The sequence below is a fragment of the Barbus barbus genome, assembly GCF_936440315.1.
Source record: "Barbus barbus genome assembly, chromosome: 29".
NCBI lineage: Eukaryota > Metazoa > Chordata > Actinopteri > Cypriniformes > Cyprinidae > Barbus > Barbus barbus.
Window position 1 is genome coordinate 20,964,513 of NC_136757.1, and position 14,427 is coordinate 20,978,939.

The following is a 14,427-nucleotide window of genomic DNA, read 5'->3' on the forward strand; positions in this document are numbered from 1 at the left end:
AGAGGGTGAGCAGCTTCAAGTACCTCGGTGTAAACATCTCCGAGAACCTGACTTGGACTACACACATCCAAACACAGGTAAAGAAAGCCAGGCAAAGACTGTACCATCTGCGACAGCTGAGGAAATTCAGGGTCTCACCAGCAATCCTGAAAACTTTCTATTCAGGGACCATAGAAAGTGTATTGACTCAGTGCATCTCAGTGTGGTATGGAAACAGCTCCAATCAGGACTGCAAAGCACTACAGAGAGTTGTGCGCTTAGCTGAGCGCATCTCAGGGTCTGCTCTCCCCTCTCTGCAGGACATCTACCTCAAACGCTGCAAAAATAGAGCTGTCAAAATAATCAAGGACTCAAATCACCCTGCTAACCGACTATTCACTTTGCTTCCATCTGGTAAGCGCTTCCGTAGCCTGATGGCAAAAACTGAGAGACTTAGGAGGAGCTTCTTCCCCCAGGCCATCAGGCTCCTAAACTCTAACTCTGTGTCATAACATCACTTGACTCCATGTAAATATCACCATATCAATAAGCTATTCATAATTTTTCTCTACCTCATATTGCTGCTATTATATACCCTGTACAACTTTTTTGCACATTATTTTGCACATTCCTCTTAGTACTATTTAAGTCAACAACATACTGACCTGCACATTTATATTTATATTTTTTATCTATCTTTTTAATTTTATTTTATTCTTTTATTTTATTTTATTTTTTTATTTTTTTTTTCTACTTTTCTTCTCTTAATATTTGTATACTTTATAATTGCACTGTCCTTGGAGCGGACCTGACCTACATTTCACTGCTGGTTATACTCTGTATAATTGTGTATGTGACAAATAAAACTCTTGAATCTTGAATCTTGAATCTGTAGGCGTTCCCCAAAGCGTCTCCTGACGCAGCGTCTCGTTCCTTCGAGGAACTGGCGTTTTCTTTTATTTACTTAGAGAATACTTATTTTTTTCCCAGTGAGTTTTTAATCAGCCTAAAGGAAGTGCTGGACTTTTGATGTGTGTGAAGACTACCACCCAATAAAATCAGAGCAAACAAACACAGAATGTCTCGTACCCTCACTTGAAGACAGGTTGTGGAAGGCGGTGTAGGGTTTATGGTGAGTGTGGAGGTGTTGCTGGCTGGAAGAGGAGTTATGTTGCTTCTCTAGTGTTGGTGGAGGAGACGTGGCGGCCTTCAGCAGACCGATTCCTGGAGACAGCAATGCTCCGGATAACCTGGAAGAGAGAAAGTGAGCGTTAACTATTAAGATTAATGGTGGAAGATAAGCAGGCCAAAACAATGCTAAATTTCATATAGAGTATATAATTTATATGAGTCCTGTGAATATTACTAGTTTCACCCCATCCTACCTTTAACCCTGAGAAAGATCTGAGAGGATTACCTCAGAATAAGAGTCACATAGCCTAAAGTGAAACATTATTTATTTGTTTTATTCATTTATTTTTTATTTACTCTAACATGCTTTATCCTTTTCCAATTCTTGTTATAATGGAAAGTCAAGAGCCTGGTTTTGATTGAGTACAAGCCCATTCTTCACTCCAGATGCCACTTATATATAACATGCCCCTGACTTACTGTACACTGTGATGCTTTGGGGAAGTTATGATAGCTAGCTCATGCTTGCACACAATGGAACAAATAAAGGCTTTGTTAGTGCCATTAGATGCAGCTGTCACAAGCAAGTCTTCAAATATGCAAAACCAAGTTCCAGCGAGACGCGGAGTGCCAACCCAATGGCCCTGTGAAGTCGTTCCTGCCCCCTAAGTCAAGGCTCTTTGCCTTCAGTGTGCACATCAAAGAGTCATATTCTGAATTTCAGAAATGAACAGAGAACAAAAACAAACTCAAAGAATCGCCTGTTTAAACAGAAGTATGACAAACAGATGCTAGTAATGGAGAGATATTATGAGGACATATGCAGTTATAATGTAAGATATGGAGGGACAGAGGAAATTAACAAATTAATGCACATTAATGCATGTTCATTCTCCCTAACGATATATAAGATCAGTATTTATAAACATGTTTACATTTTTTACTTAAATATTAAAGACCTCATGGAATAAATATTAGGGTTTTGAGGCTTTTTTCATGGCCCTTAAATCTAAAACCAAAGACCCTTTAAGGCTATTCTATACTCTTTGCTAAAATACATTCACTGTATATGCTAGTCTGCTCCCAAATACTGATAAAATTCACTTTTAAAAGATAAACACTAAGGTTCAAAAGTTTGCAGTCAGCAAGATTGTCCTACACAATAAATTTAGCAAAAGTGAAAGTAAATACATGTTATATAAATGCTGTTCTTTTTAATTTATTAAATAAATCTGAAAAGTTTCCACAAAAAATATTTAAGCAGCACAACTGTTGTCAACATTATTGATTATAATAAAAAAAATTTCTTAAGCACCAAATCAGCATATTAGAATGATATCTGAAGGATCGTGTGACACTGAAGACTAGTGCAATGGCTGCTGAATATTCAGTTTTGCTATCACAGGAATAAATTACATTTTAAAATATATTAAAGTATAAAACATTTATTTTAAACAGTAATAATATTTCACAATATTACTGTTTTTACTGTATTTTTGATCAAATAAATGCAGCCTTGGTAACCGCAAGAGGCTTCTTTCCAAGACATTAGAAATCTTACCGACCCCAAACTTTTGAATGGTATTGTACACATTATTATTTACAATCTGTCTTGTCTGGAAAAATGAAACAAAAACATTGATGACTCATCCTGCACTTCACCAATCAAATGCTCTAGAATGAGAATGTCCCTCCCTCAACCCAGCAGCAAGCAGCAAATGTTTGTTCATTGATTTGATCCTTTGAGATGTCCCACACAAACTACTAAAAATAAATAAATAAATAAATTAGTGTTCATTAGGCCAGTGATATGATCTCATGTGAGTGATTTTAAAAAATTTTTAAAAACACTATTGCTATAACGAGTAACACTTTTTTAAACAAAGGAAACCTTTCATGCACCTTTAGAGCATTTAAACAGACACATTATAAATTACATTTAAATTGCCTTTTGTACTGTCATCCACAGAGTGAAGACCAAGCGACGCGCTAATGTAAAATTTGGACTCCAATGAGCTGATAATTATTTTTTATTTATGTTTCAGGCCTTGCGTGGGAGTGATATTTCCCATCGTTCATTTGCCCAGAATCTGATAAGGACTTCCTTGGCTGTTACATCTGTTAGACCATTATGTCGTTTTTCACTCTTAGCCAAATTCACATTCCAAAGACTCAGTTTCATCACAAGTGCATAAAAAAATACCCTTTTTTTTTCCTGTGCTCGGATATAACCCCATGAGTCATGAGGCTCTTCTTAAACAGCCATGTCCTCAAAAGCTTTGCTAACATATTTCACAAGGCATAAAGCAAACATACGTTTAGGAATTAGAGTTAGAGGGCTAGCCTGTGTTCGTATGCAGGAAAGCTGTTCGGATCTAGTCACTGGCTGTGATCTGACGTGCGGCCATGTGTTTCAGCAGAGAGCATGGCGGCAGCGTTCCACTGGGAGCTGCTGTCAGCACAAGCTCAGGAAACAGTTATACTGTTCATATTTTTACAAGCAGCCTCTATGTGTAGCTAAAGTGAATCATGCTATAATCACTGCCAGCTGCAACTCGCTAAGGCTCCAGGAATGAGGGGAATCTTTCATATGCAAGATTAATCTCTCCCTTCGGTATTTACCTTCACTGATCATCTGCTTTCAGCTTCACAGGCTCTTTTTGTGACTATACAGCCTGTGTCTCACGTCATAAGAGCTTGTATGGCCGCTGACCTACGGATCATCCAAAAGTTGATGTTCATCTAATCTTCAAAAGTGACAGAAAAGCATTTGGCTTGCTCAAGTATGACACTTAAGTCGAACTGGATGTAAACAAGGAAATAAAAGTACAGTTGATGCTGTAAGACTTTTACACTGTTATAAAACATTTCTGTTTCAAATTAATGCTGTTCTTTTGTACATTCTATTCATCAAAGAATCCTGAAAAAAGTATCACGGTTTCCACGAACATATTAAGCAGCACAACTGACCCTTTGCAAAGATACATCGTGGAGCAAAGAGGAAACTGACACCGCGACGACAGAACAGGTTATTTTTAGTATGAAACAAAGTCTCAGCTTACAAATTTTGTCATTTTGTAAGAAATTCAATGTATAAATATTGTTTGGCTCTTCAATGTGTCGTGACAGGTCATTTGGCGCCTCAGTTCAAGTGGCACATGAACTGATTTTTTTCATATTTACTAGTTATTTTATGGAGTAAACATGAATGAACATCAGAAGGTGTCTTGTTTCAACCGCTGAAAGACATCAATACACACCATTTTTTAAAGTTGAAGTCCACCCACATTAATCTACTCTCCTGTCTGGTTTGTTTGTCGGACAAAATGGCAGATTTGGCAACTGGGCTGGCATAACGTTGGCTTGACATTGGACGTTCAATATTTGCAAATTTAGGGAACGTCTCTAAAGATACATATGACATTGGTATACACTTTTCTGACTTCAATAGCATTTGAGGAGAATGACTTACAGACATGAAACCAACTGTAAAGTGTACATGTAGGTGTCAACTATAATGCACACTTTTTAGATATTATGCATTATGATTGGTCAGATTGCCTGTCAATCAAATGTCCCAAACGCAAACTTACAATATATATATATATATATAATATGATACATATTTAAGCACCTATCATTATTCTCAGCAAATACATGCCAATTGGGATTTAAAATAAACTTCCAGAATTCTTAAAGAAATAGGTTTTCATTTAAATTAGATGATTATTTACATTTTCTATTGATTGCAGCAGCAGTAATTCAACAACATGTAGCCATATCCTCCATTCAGAATCAGCGAGATGGGGAATTGAGTCATGCAAAATGACTGATTTTTGGGCCTTCTGAATTGGTTATTTTGAGTCAAGAGTGATGGGATAGGAAACTCTGGTCCACTATATTAAAAAAGGCAATGATGAGTCGACTTGAGGAACTTCAAAGCATAATGACCTAACCCTTAATAGTTTGCTTGTGAACAAAATGTTTACAAATGGTATTTCTTCAAAGTAGCAGATTGAGTAATAAAGGCAAAGTGTTTAATGCTGACTGTGAGTCAGTGAATGTGACTCCATGGGAACATGTGTGAATATCCCAGAGCATCGCTCAGTAGACATGAGTAAGTCCTTACTCAGCATAGCAGACATGATTTAGAGAACGAGACTCTTCTGAATATGATTCACTGGACGTGCTCATGTTAAAGAACATAGTTACTTTACGTCTGGATCAGAAAGTAACCTACAAAAGGATCAAAGAACTACTGTCTAAATGACCACAAAAAAATAAAAAAATAACATTAATGCGGACAAAGCATTGGGGGTTTGAAGTTGAGTTTACACTGCTGACACACATTGAGCAGTTACATTTTGGATGATGGAATAATACTGTTATTAAAGGCAGGCTGTGAGGTTCATGAAAAACTCGTAGTGTCACGTTCCAGTTTAATCCCTGTTAGAGGGGTCAAAGACCTTACAAATCGTGCACAAGAGGTGCTGCTTTGAGGGGTGAGGCAATCCTTATGCTCAAACAGAGTAGGCTGGAGACAAAATAGATCAAGATGGAGTCCCCCCCCCCCCATCCTTTTTGAATGAAGATTCATGAAGAAGAGTGCTCTGTTCTCAGTTTGTCTTGTCTCACCTGTCAGGCTGTGCTCCGCTGGGAGACGGCGTGTATGAGAGAGCATGGATATCCCCGGTGTCTCACAGTAAGCTCTTCTGATTGAAGAACGAAGTGGCCGCTGACTTGGCACGGGTCAGTGGGAACCTTTCTGGTTCTGGTTAGCAAACTAAAGCCACTCGTGAGAGATCAGGCCCTTACTGATCCAAGCCTATTGCTTGCTTCTAAATACTCAAAAGCTACAGTGTTCAAACGCTCAATGCGCAGTCAAGCGGGGAAATTAGTTTAAGATACAATGTATCAGTGTAGCTACCGTTTAGATCATCGGCTGATGCTAAAACCTGCTGAAATGGACTCAATTTCAAGGAATTTTATTCTTTTTGACTATTATTTTTGACTAATCAGACTTTTATGAGGCTACATATATGCAATGTTGGTCAAAAGTTTAGGATTACTAGGATTTTTTAAATGTTTTTGAAGTAAGTCTCTTATGTTTACCAAGGCTGCATTTATTTCATAAAAATGCAGTAAAAACTGTAGTGTTGGGTGATATTATAATTAACTGTTATATATTTTAATATATCCTAAAATGTAATTTATTTCTGTAATGACAAAAATGAAAAAGTCTTCAGGTCACATGATCCTTCAGAAATCATTCTAATATGCTGATCTGATGCTCATTTATTACCAATTATTACTGGTGCTCAATAATTAATAATTGTTCTTATTATCAGTGTTAAATTTTTTTTTGCTGCTAATTGGTTTTTATTATGTTTTTGTGAAAACCATGATATATTTTTTTCAGGATGCTTTGATAGAAAGGGGAAAAAGTGCATTTATTTTTTTTATTTTGTATTTTATAATGTTTTTTTGTAACATTATAAATGTCTTTGCTGACACTTTATAAATAAAATAGTTAATTTTTCTTTTTTTGTTTTAAATCTTACTTAACCTAAACATTTGCATGGTAGTACATCATGGTTTCAACTTAAGAATGGAATAATTTAATTTTGTCTTGAGAGGAATAAATTACATTTTAAAATATATTAAAATAGAAATTATTTATTTGAAATTGTAATCATATTTTACAGTGTTAATGTTTTACTGTATTTTTGGCAAACATAATTGCAACTTTGGCATAAATTACTTCTTTCAAAAACCTGAAAATTCAACCCCACATTTTTGAACAGTAGTGAATATAAACAAACTCCAATAAATAATATGATTTTTTTTATATCCTCTCATTAAAACAAACCTGTTTCTCATTACCATTAAGGTACACCAGGATCGGCTATTCCTAATTTTACTGTAAAGCTGTCACCTACAAAACACGTAAATGAAACCGTTGAGGTGCCAATGCCACCCATTAAGCCCTTCGGCCCTCCAGGCTGGTGAGCACGTTCCTCTGAGCAAAAGCCGAACACTTCTGTCTCCCTCCATCTCAAACTCCACACAACGGAGACCACTAGATGTATTTTCACTGGCATATTTTTTTATATTAGCTTCAGAAAATGACACTAGTATTTGCGAAGTAAAAGGAGTCTAAATGGGCCATTTCAGCCAGGGTAAACACATTTAGCAATGAGGTCAGAGGCTGCAGCAGTGGAGTCAAGCAAGTTAGATAATTTTGTCAAAATGTTTAACGTCCTGCTAAACCATTTGGGAAAAACAAGAGCGGCAGCTGCTGTTGACTTTGGCAGCCAAGTGTATACTCTAGGTTTTAAACATGTAAATCAAAATGCTCCATCTTCAAATGTAAGTAGACATTTCATACCTGGTTAGTTGTAGGTCCTGGCAGAAATGTGGCGTTAGATGGATGGCATAAAGCGTGCTATATGTGCGTATACATTGCTGATCGGGAACCCCAACTCTAATGACTTCCGCAAACAAGACGACGGCCATTTCAACACTGCATTGTCAGTGCGACTGTATGGGGAAGTTATAATATTACAACTGACACTGGACTTACTAGGTGGATAAAATACTAAATTTCAAACTCCATATGGTCATTACTTCCAAAAAAAGTTCATGTCCACCTTCATCTCATGCTTTTTGCGAAGGGTGTGTATAATCTTACGTTTTCGCAGACTTAAACCTTCAGCATCAGTGAATAGCAGAGTCCTCTGTACGCTCGAATATGTCATCGTGACCTTCAGTGCAATAGCGTATAGAGTTGCACGCGTATGCCCTGAGCTGGTTTCAATCAGCTCTCATTCCTCTCCAAGTAGCAGTAATTGTTTGTGGAGCTTTAAAATGGCTCGCTAATTTTCTTGAGCTTTTTTTTGCGTTCTTTACGTGACCTGGAAAAACAGCTCACCTTCCAAAAAGGTTTTAAAGAACATGACAACTCACTGCTGCCTGAGCACATTTTATGGATGTTGGAGTATTTTTGCTAGAAATTGACGTATCCAATGGGCTTATGCTAACGAAAACGTCACTTTGATTCAAATTTCAAGCTGAAAAAAAAATATTCAAATCAAACAAATATTCTAATCAAACTCACAACCTTGGCGCTACCAGTTGAGCAAACGGAAAGAGAAAAAGAACAAGAGTACAACTCATTATTGTTTCAATAGAGTCATGTTGTTTACAAGCTCTTGAATAAGTTTCTATTCTAATATGTGGGTGAAATTAGTTAATTTACTTAACACTGCACTTTTGCTTTCATTCAACTATGATAAAGAACAGAAAAGTCCCATTTAAATCTGATGCTTTAAACGAAAAGATTTGTTCCTCTTTCTCATTTTCAGCATCTCTGTTTGTCACTATACACATTGCGCATCTTGATGACACATTGGATTTGCAGCTCTGGACTTGGCTGGTCCTGAGGGAAATCATGGTTCTTAATGGGAAACATGCCTCAGTCCTGTTAGGGACATATGATATTAGGCTTCATTGTATTCCTCCTCTGAGTGTTCCAGAACACTAAACGCAGCTTGAGGACAGAGAGTAACAGAGGTGCACTCGAAAATCTTTTTTGGGAACACAGTCCTGCTTTAATAACACAGCACTGACACCTCCAAACTGAAGCCAAGAGCACAGAGTTGGTTTATGTTGTGTTAGGGTGACATTGGTTTAATCTAGATTTGCTGGATAAATACACACTGAAGCCAGAGCAAGGGAACAGCGCAGCCGCACGCATCAAATGCATCGTAGGGTGTGTGTTTTAGGAGCGTGTTACAATGAAAACAAACGCTCTGTATGGACAAGGGAAAAATCTGCCGGTGGTGCTTTGGATGGTAAATAAATCCAGGCCCCTAAATCAATATGGTTCTTACACACAGTGAAAAACACATTAAACGGCACACATTACCAAAGAAAATCTCCCGTTATGAGAAAAACCTTTCAGCACTGCAATAGTAACAAGATCCCAGACGTAGTTATTCCGAAGCAATTTGATGACATCAAAAAAGTTTGTAGTTATTAGGTTTTAAAATAAAAAAAGCTCATTATTACTCAGATTTTTCAGACTCTTTCTGCTAGTTATATTGTTACACCAGTAATTGGCAACAAATGATTGTCTTTAGAAGTGAGTCAATGAATCAACACATCTGATTCATTCTAAAACAGATTCATTCAGGATTCATTCACTCACTTTATGAGTAAGACAATAGGCTAAATCATTCCCTCAACCAGTTATTTCAAAACAAAACACCAGAAAAAGTCAATGAATCATTTACTCAATGATTCATTCAAATTACTGGTTTATTCAGGAATTGATCAAAAACTGTCTGAATTCAGAAAAAAAAAAACATTCTTGTGACCTAATTACTATTTGAACTACATCTTTATTTGGCAAAAATAGTAAGAGTAATATGCTAGTATCCTATTCTGAATTCAGCCACTGATTCATACCGGAAAGAAAAAAGTAACCCTGTTTTTATTCAAATGAATTCAAATGAATCATTCAAAAACATGCATTCATTCAGGAATGAAACAAGTGAAAATCTTTATAAGTGAGTCAATTAATAATTTACTCAATGATTAGATAAAAATCACTCATTTATGCCAGACTGAAATCAATGAATCATTAACCGATTCAGTCAAATACAGAGACTTAATTCAGCATACTACTTTTATTTGTACTACATGTTTTATGGCAAAAACAGTTAGAGTATAGTGTGCTAGTGTGCTATTCTGAATTCAGCCACTGATTTTTCCAGAGATAAAAGTGACCCTGTCTTTGAGCGATTCAAACGATTCATTCAAAAACACGGATGCATTCAGGAAAGAAACAAGTGAAAATCAATAAATCACTCCCTCAACCAATTAGTTCAAAACAATTATTTATACCCAAAAAAGTCTTTAAAGATTAATAATTTACTCAATGATTCATTCAGGTAACTTGATTTATTCAGGAATTGATCAAAAACAGTGGATGAATTCAGAAAAAAGTGACCCTGACTTTATGAGCAATTAAAACGATTCATTCCGAAACATGGATTCATTCAGGAATGAAACAATTGAAAATCTTTATAAGTGAGTCAATAAATAATTTCAACTCAGAGACAAGTTCCAAACCACTTATTCATGCCAGACTGAAACAAGTCTATCTTTAAGAGTGAATCAATGAATCATTAACATAATGATTTATTAAAAAACAATGGCTTTATTCAGCATTCTATTTAGTGATTGTACTATATGTTTAATGGCAAAAACAGGTAGAGATGTGTGCTATTCTGAATTCAGCCACTGATTTATTCCAGAGAGAAACAACTGACTGTCATTATGAGTGAGTCAAATTCATTCAACTGATTCACTGAAACAATGATTCATTCAGGATGAAACAAGTGACTACTGAGTATATAATTACTTTTTAATTAATAACATTTCATCATAATTTTTTTCTCACTTCGTCAGACATCTCAGATTGTTCACAGAGCATATCGCAATGCACAGTGGGATTGACTTTTCCTCAAAGGATCCATCCAATGCCAACTTTGGTCAAAAGGAGATATCTTCCAGAGATATAACAGCCTTTCTGTCACAGCTCACTCACTGGAACAGAGCCAGTGTGTGTAACTATGCCTACAGTGATATCTGTTACTGTGATGACAACCTTCATCCATTCTGACGTCATCTACATTGATCTCATCCACCCTGCGTGTATGTCAGAGCAACTGGGAGTAAACGTGACGCTCAGAGGGTTAGGTACTCACCCTTCCCGGGTGTTCTCGAGGCCAGACAGCGGGGAGAGATGGTGGGGGCTGCCAATGTCGCGGTCCAGGCGGGGCTGCCTGAGGGGCAGGTCAGGTCCAGAAGAGAGCAACTCAAGTGGGGCTCCATTGTGTGTCGTGCTGGAGCCAGTGTACAGGCCTGGAAGACAAACAAAACTAATGTGCAAAACATGCCTGATAAACCTCAAGGAGCCCTCAAGAACGGCACATTGACCAAATTAAATCTCCACAAAACAGCCCTTAATGGCAACAAGCGTTTGTTATGACAACAAAAAACTAACCATGGCCCTTTTGGATGAGATTAAATGTTCCTGTTCTGTGCTGTTAGCAATTTACTGTACATGATTTATGTTGCCGTGCGGAATGGATTTGATTGACTGTTGCTGTTTTGAACGTAACATCTTTGACAGATCAGTTAAATTTTAATGGAATGGCAGAACTAATAAGCAGAGACAGATCTACTTGAAGCTACTTGTATTGAAATGAAAGGAACAGGTAGGCTGGATCTTTAGACACATAACCTTGAAGCGAAAAACAGCAGACACATCAACTTCATCCGCAGTTTATAATGGAAATAACAGTGTAGATCAGAGCTCCAACTGCTCCAAATGTCATCCCGCCATAGATTATACTACTGTATGCAAACTGGGCCAGATGAAAACGATAGTCGCTCGTTCCGTAAAGCGGCTTCTACCGTCCCCGGGCTTCTTGTGCAGCCTGAGAGACTGACAGGCGGACACCGTTCCCGGGTTGCTCCGGCTGTTAATGTGTTCCTCTGAATTTGCCCAGCAATTGTTTTCCCAGAAGCCCTCTGGAGGGACAGCTGTGCATTGACTGTCACCAGTGGCTCGTCCCAGCAGCCCTTCTCTTTGTGCTCCTGTTCAACTGCTTTACGGTGCAAGCGGGGCCCATCTGACAGTTTTCTGAACTGGTTACAAACTTGATTCATTACCCGAAATCATCAATCAAAGTATTTAAATGCTTTCCCCTTTAGCCCTAACATCTGCTACCAGACTGGGAAGCATTCAACAAGTAATGGCCATGATTGCTTTAGTTGTTATCTGCTGGAGAGAGGGAAGGGGTGTACCAGGAGGCAGAATCAGACTCTAATGGCTGAGAGTGATCGTGAATTTCTAAATAATCAGTACATTCATTCATTAATATGCGTTCAATTATTGGTACAGGCTTTCATGAATGAATTCTAATTAGGACACTTTTTTAAAACAGTTTCTTTCATTAAGGCAATTTTCTAATTTGATTATTTTTTTCTATCCCACAAATGCACTTACATTTCTTAAAAGTTATACATATTATATAAAAAAAACAACAGAAATTAGGAATGTTAGTGTTGAATAATACATAACCAACTATATCACAGTATATAATTATGGCATGATTGGCATATGTTCAAGCAGCCACAGAGATTGCACAAAATTGTATGGAGCAACCAAACGCAAACCTACACAAAGACACAGAGGACTAGAATGCACTTTATACGTGCAAATTACAAAATGACAGAGGTACCCACTCTCCACTTTGCTTTACTTTTTCTACTGGCCCCGGAACAAAGCATAAGGAGAGGCAGAAACATCAGGAACATTAAATACAGGCATCTTGGCAAGACCCAACCACAACTTCTCCTCTAAACAAGAACAAACAGCCACAGTAACATAACAGGTCCTTCAGGCTAAAGACATTTGCACATTGAAGCAACAACTTATCCCCTTTGAACCGAGCGAATGAGAGAGACGGTGCAAGCCAGGTCTATTTTTCCCTGGCATACGTTGGCGGTGATTTAAGCTGTTGCACTGCAAAGTATGCTTTGTACAAGGATGCTTTAATGATGGGGAGTTCTGCAATTGTCCTTCAAATTACTCTCACACGGACATTTAGGGTCTGTTCTACCTTTCTCTTGCCTGAATTTCTGCTCTTAAAGGAATAGTTCACACAAAACTCAAAATGCTGTCATTATTTACTCTCATGTCATTCAAAACAAACGTTCTTCCTCAGAATTCTAAAGATGAAATTTTGAAGACTGTTTCCCATGCTCTGGTTTTTCTGTGCAATTACAATTAAAGAGACTAAAACATGCTGTAAAACAAGAAAAAGTAAGTAAAGGTGGTCCATATGCAATGTTTTAGACATGATGTGTGAGAAACAGACTGACATTTAAGTCATTAATCACTGACAACTGTGGCTAACAACTCTCTGGAGATAAGACTGCACAATTTGGAGAAAAAAATGGAATTGTGATTCTTCTGACATGAACTGGATTTTAAAATGTGATAAAAAATAGTTTAAGTATGCTGTGCTTGTCTGTAGATATGCACAACTTTTGACCATATAACAAAATGACAATAAAATAATAATATTAAATCTATTATTTTTGTTTGATATTTTATTTAGTAGTAATAATAATTACTCATTAATAATAATAATAATAATTATTATTATTATTGTTGTTCTTGTTCTTGTTAAATTAACATAATAATACTAAATAATACAGCATAATTAAAACAATATTTTCTATATTTATAATAATAATAATAATTATTATTATTATTATTACTACAATATATTTCATTTCATAGGTTTGGGAAGATGGTTGATTTTACATGCTGTGTTTAACAGTAAATAAAAATGTACATTTCAGTCTGTTTCTCACAAAAACCATCATCTGGTTTCAGGAGACCAGAAAATAGTCACATGGATCACATTTATGATACTTTAATGGTGCTTTCACGTCCTTTTTGAAGCCTGAATACTTCAATCCCCATTCATTTTAATTGCATAGATAGAGAGCAACACAGTTTTTAGAAAGTTTACTTATGTGTTCCATGACAGAAAAAAGGTTTGGGATGACAAAAAATGTTTGTAAATGATAACAGAATTTTCATTTTGGGTGAACTAACTATCCCTTCAGTATTCTAGGTTTTGCCTTTTCATGAAATCTCCTCTGCTAACTATTGCACTACACTATGCCCAGCATTATAACAAGAACAAGCAGAAGAACAAGAAAAATGACTTACAGGGAGGACCATAACTAATACAAAACAAACAAAATACAAAACATGCAAAACATTAACCTCTGATCTCCCTCTCTAAATCAAAGAGTCGTGAGTCATAGCAGGGTATTTTAAGGTAAGTGTCCTCTAGGTCCGATTTAGCGTGAATTGCATAACATTGGAAGTAGCATGGGAAAATTCACATCTAACGCAGATCGTGCATTGCAGCTGTTTGCAATATTATCATAGCATATGGTCTTCATAACATTACAATCCCCTTTATTCTGTCATGTCCATTCGAGCTGTTAAATCGTAGCTTATTGGTTTTGGATCACATAAATGGTTCTGCAAGTGAATGTACACTTAAACACATCTGGGTTTTGGTACATTCTAGGGTGGAGGGAACAAACCTCTACCCATCTCTACAAAACAACCCGGGATACATAAATTAGACAGCACATATGCTCCTACAAAAACAAGCAGTAATGGTTTCTATAGACCAAGATATACAATCATTTCTC

General features: G+C 36.8%; 1 protein-coding gene across 1 annotated transcript in view; it reads right to left on the reverse strand.

Annotated features, from left to right (window-relative positions):
* The window catches only part of LOC306849769 (zinc finger protein GLIS1-like), an 83,441-nt gene that overhangs the window by 7,650 nt on the left and 61,364 nt on the right, over positions 1 to 14,427 (reverse strand). The window contains exons 8-9 of the mRNA XM_079385067.1: positions 10,884 to 11,040; positions 1,069 to 1,229 (exon numbers count right to left, since the gene is read on the reverse strand). Coding sequence (XP_079241193.1) covers positions 1,069 to 1,229; positions 10,884 to 11,040 — 318 coding nt within the window. The remainder of the gene's footprint in view (positions 1 to 1,068; positions 1,230 to 10,883; positions 11,041 to 14,427) is intronic.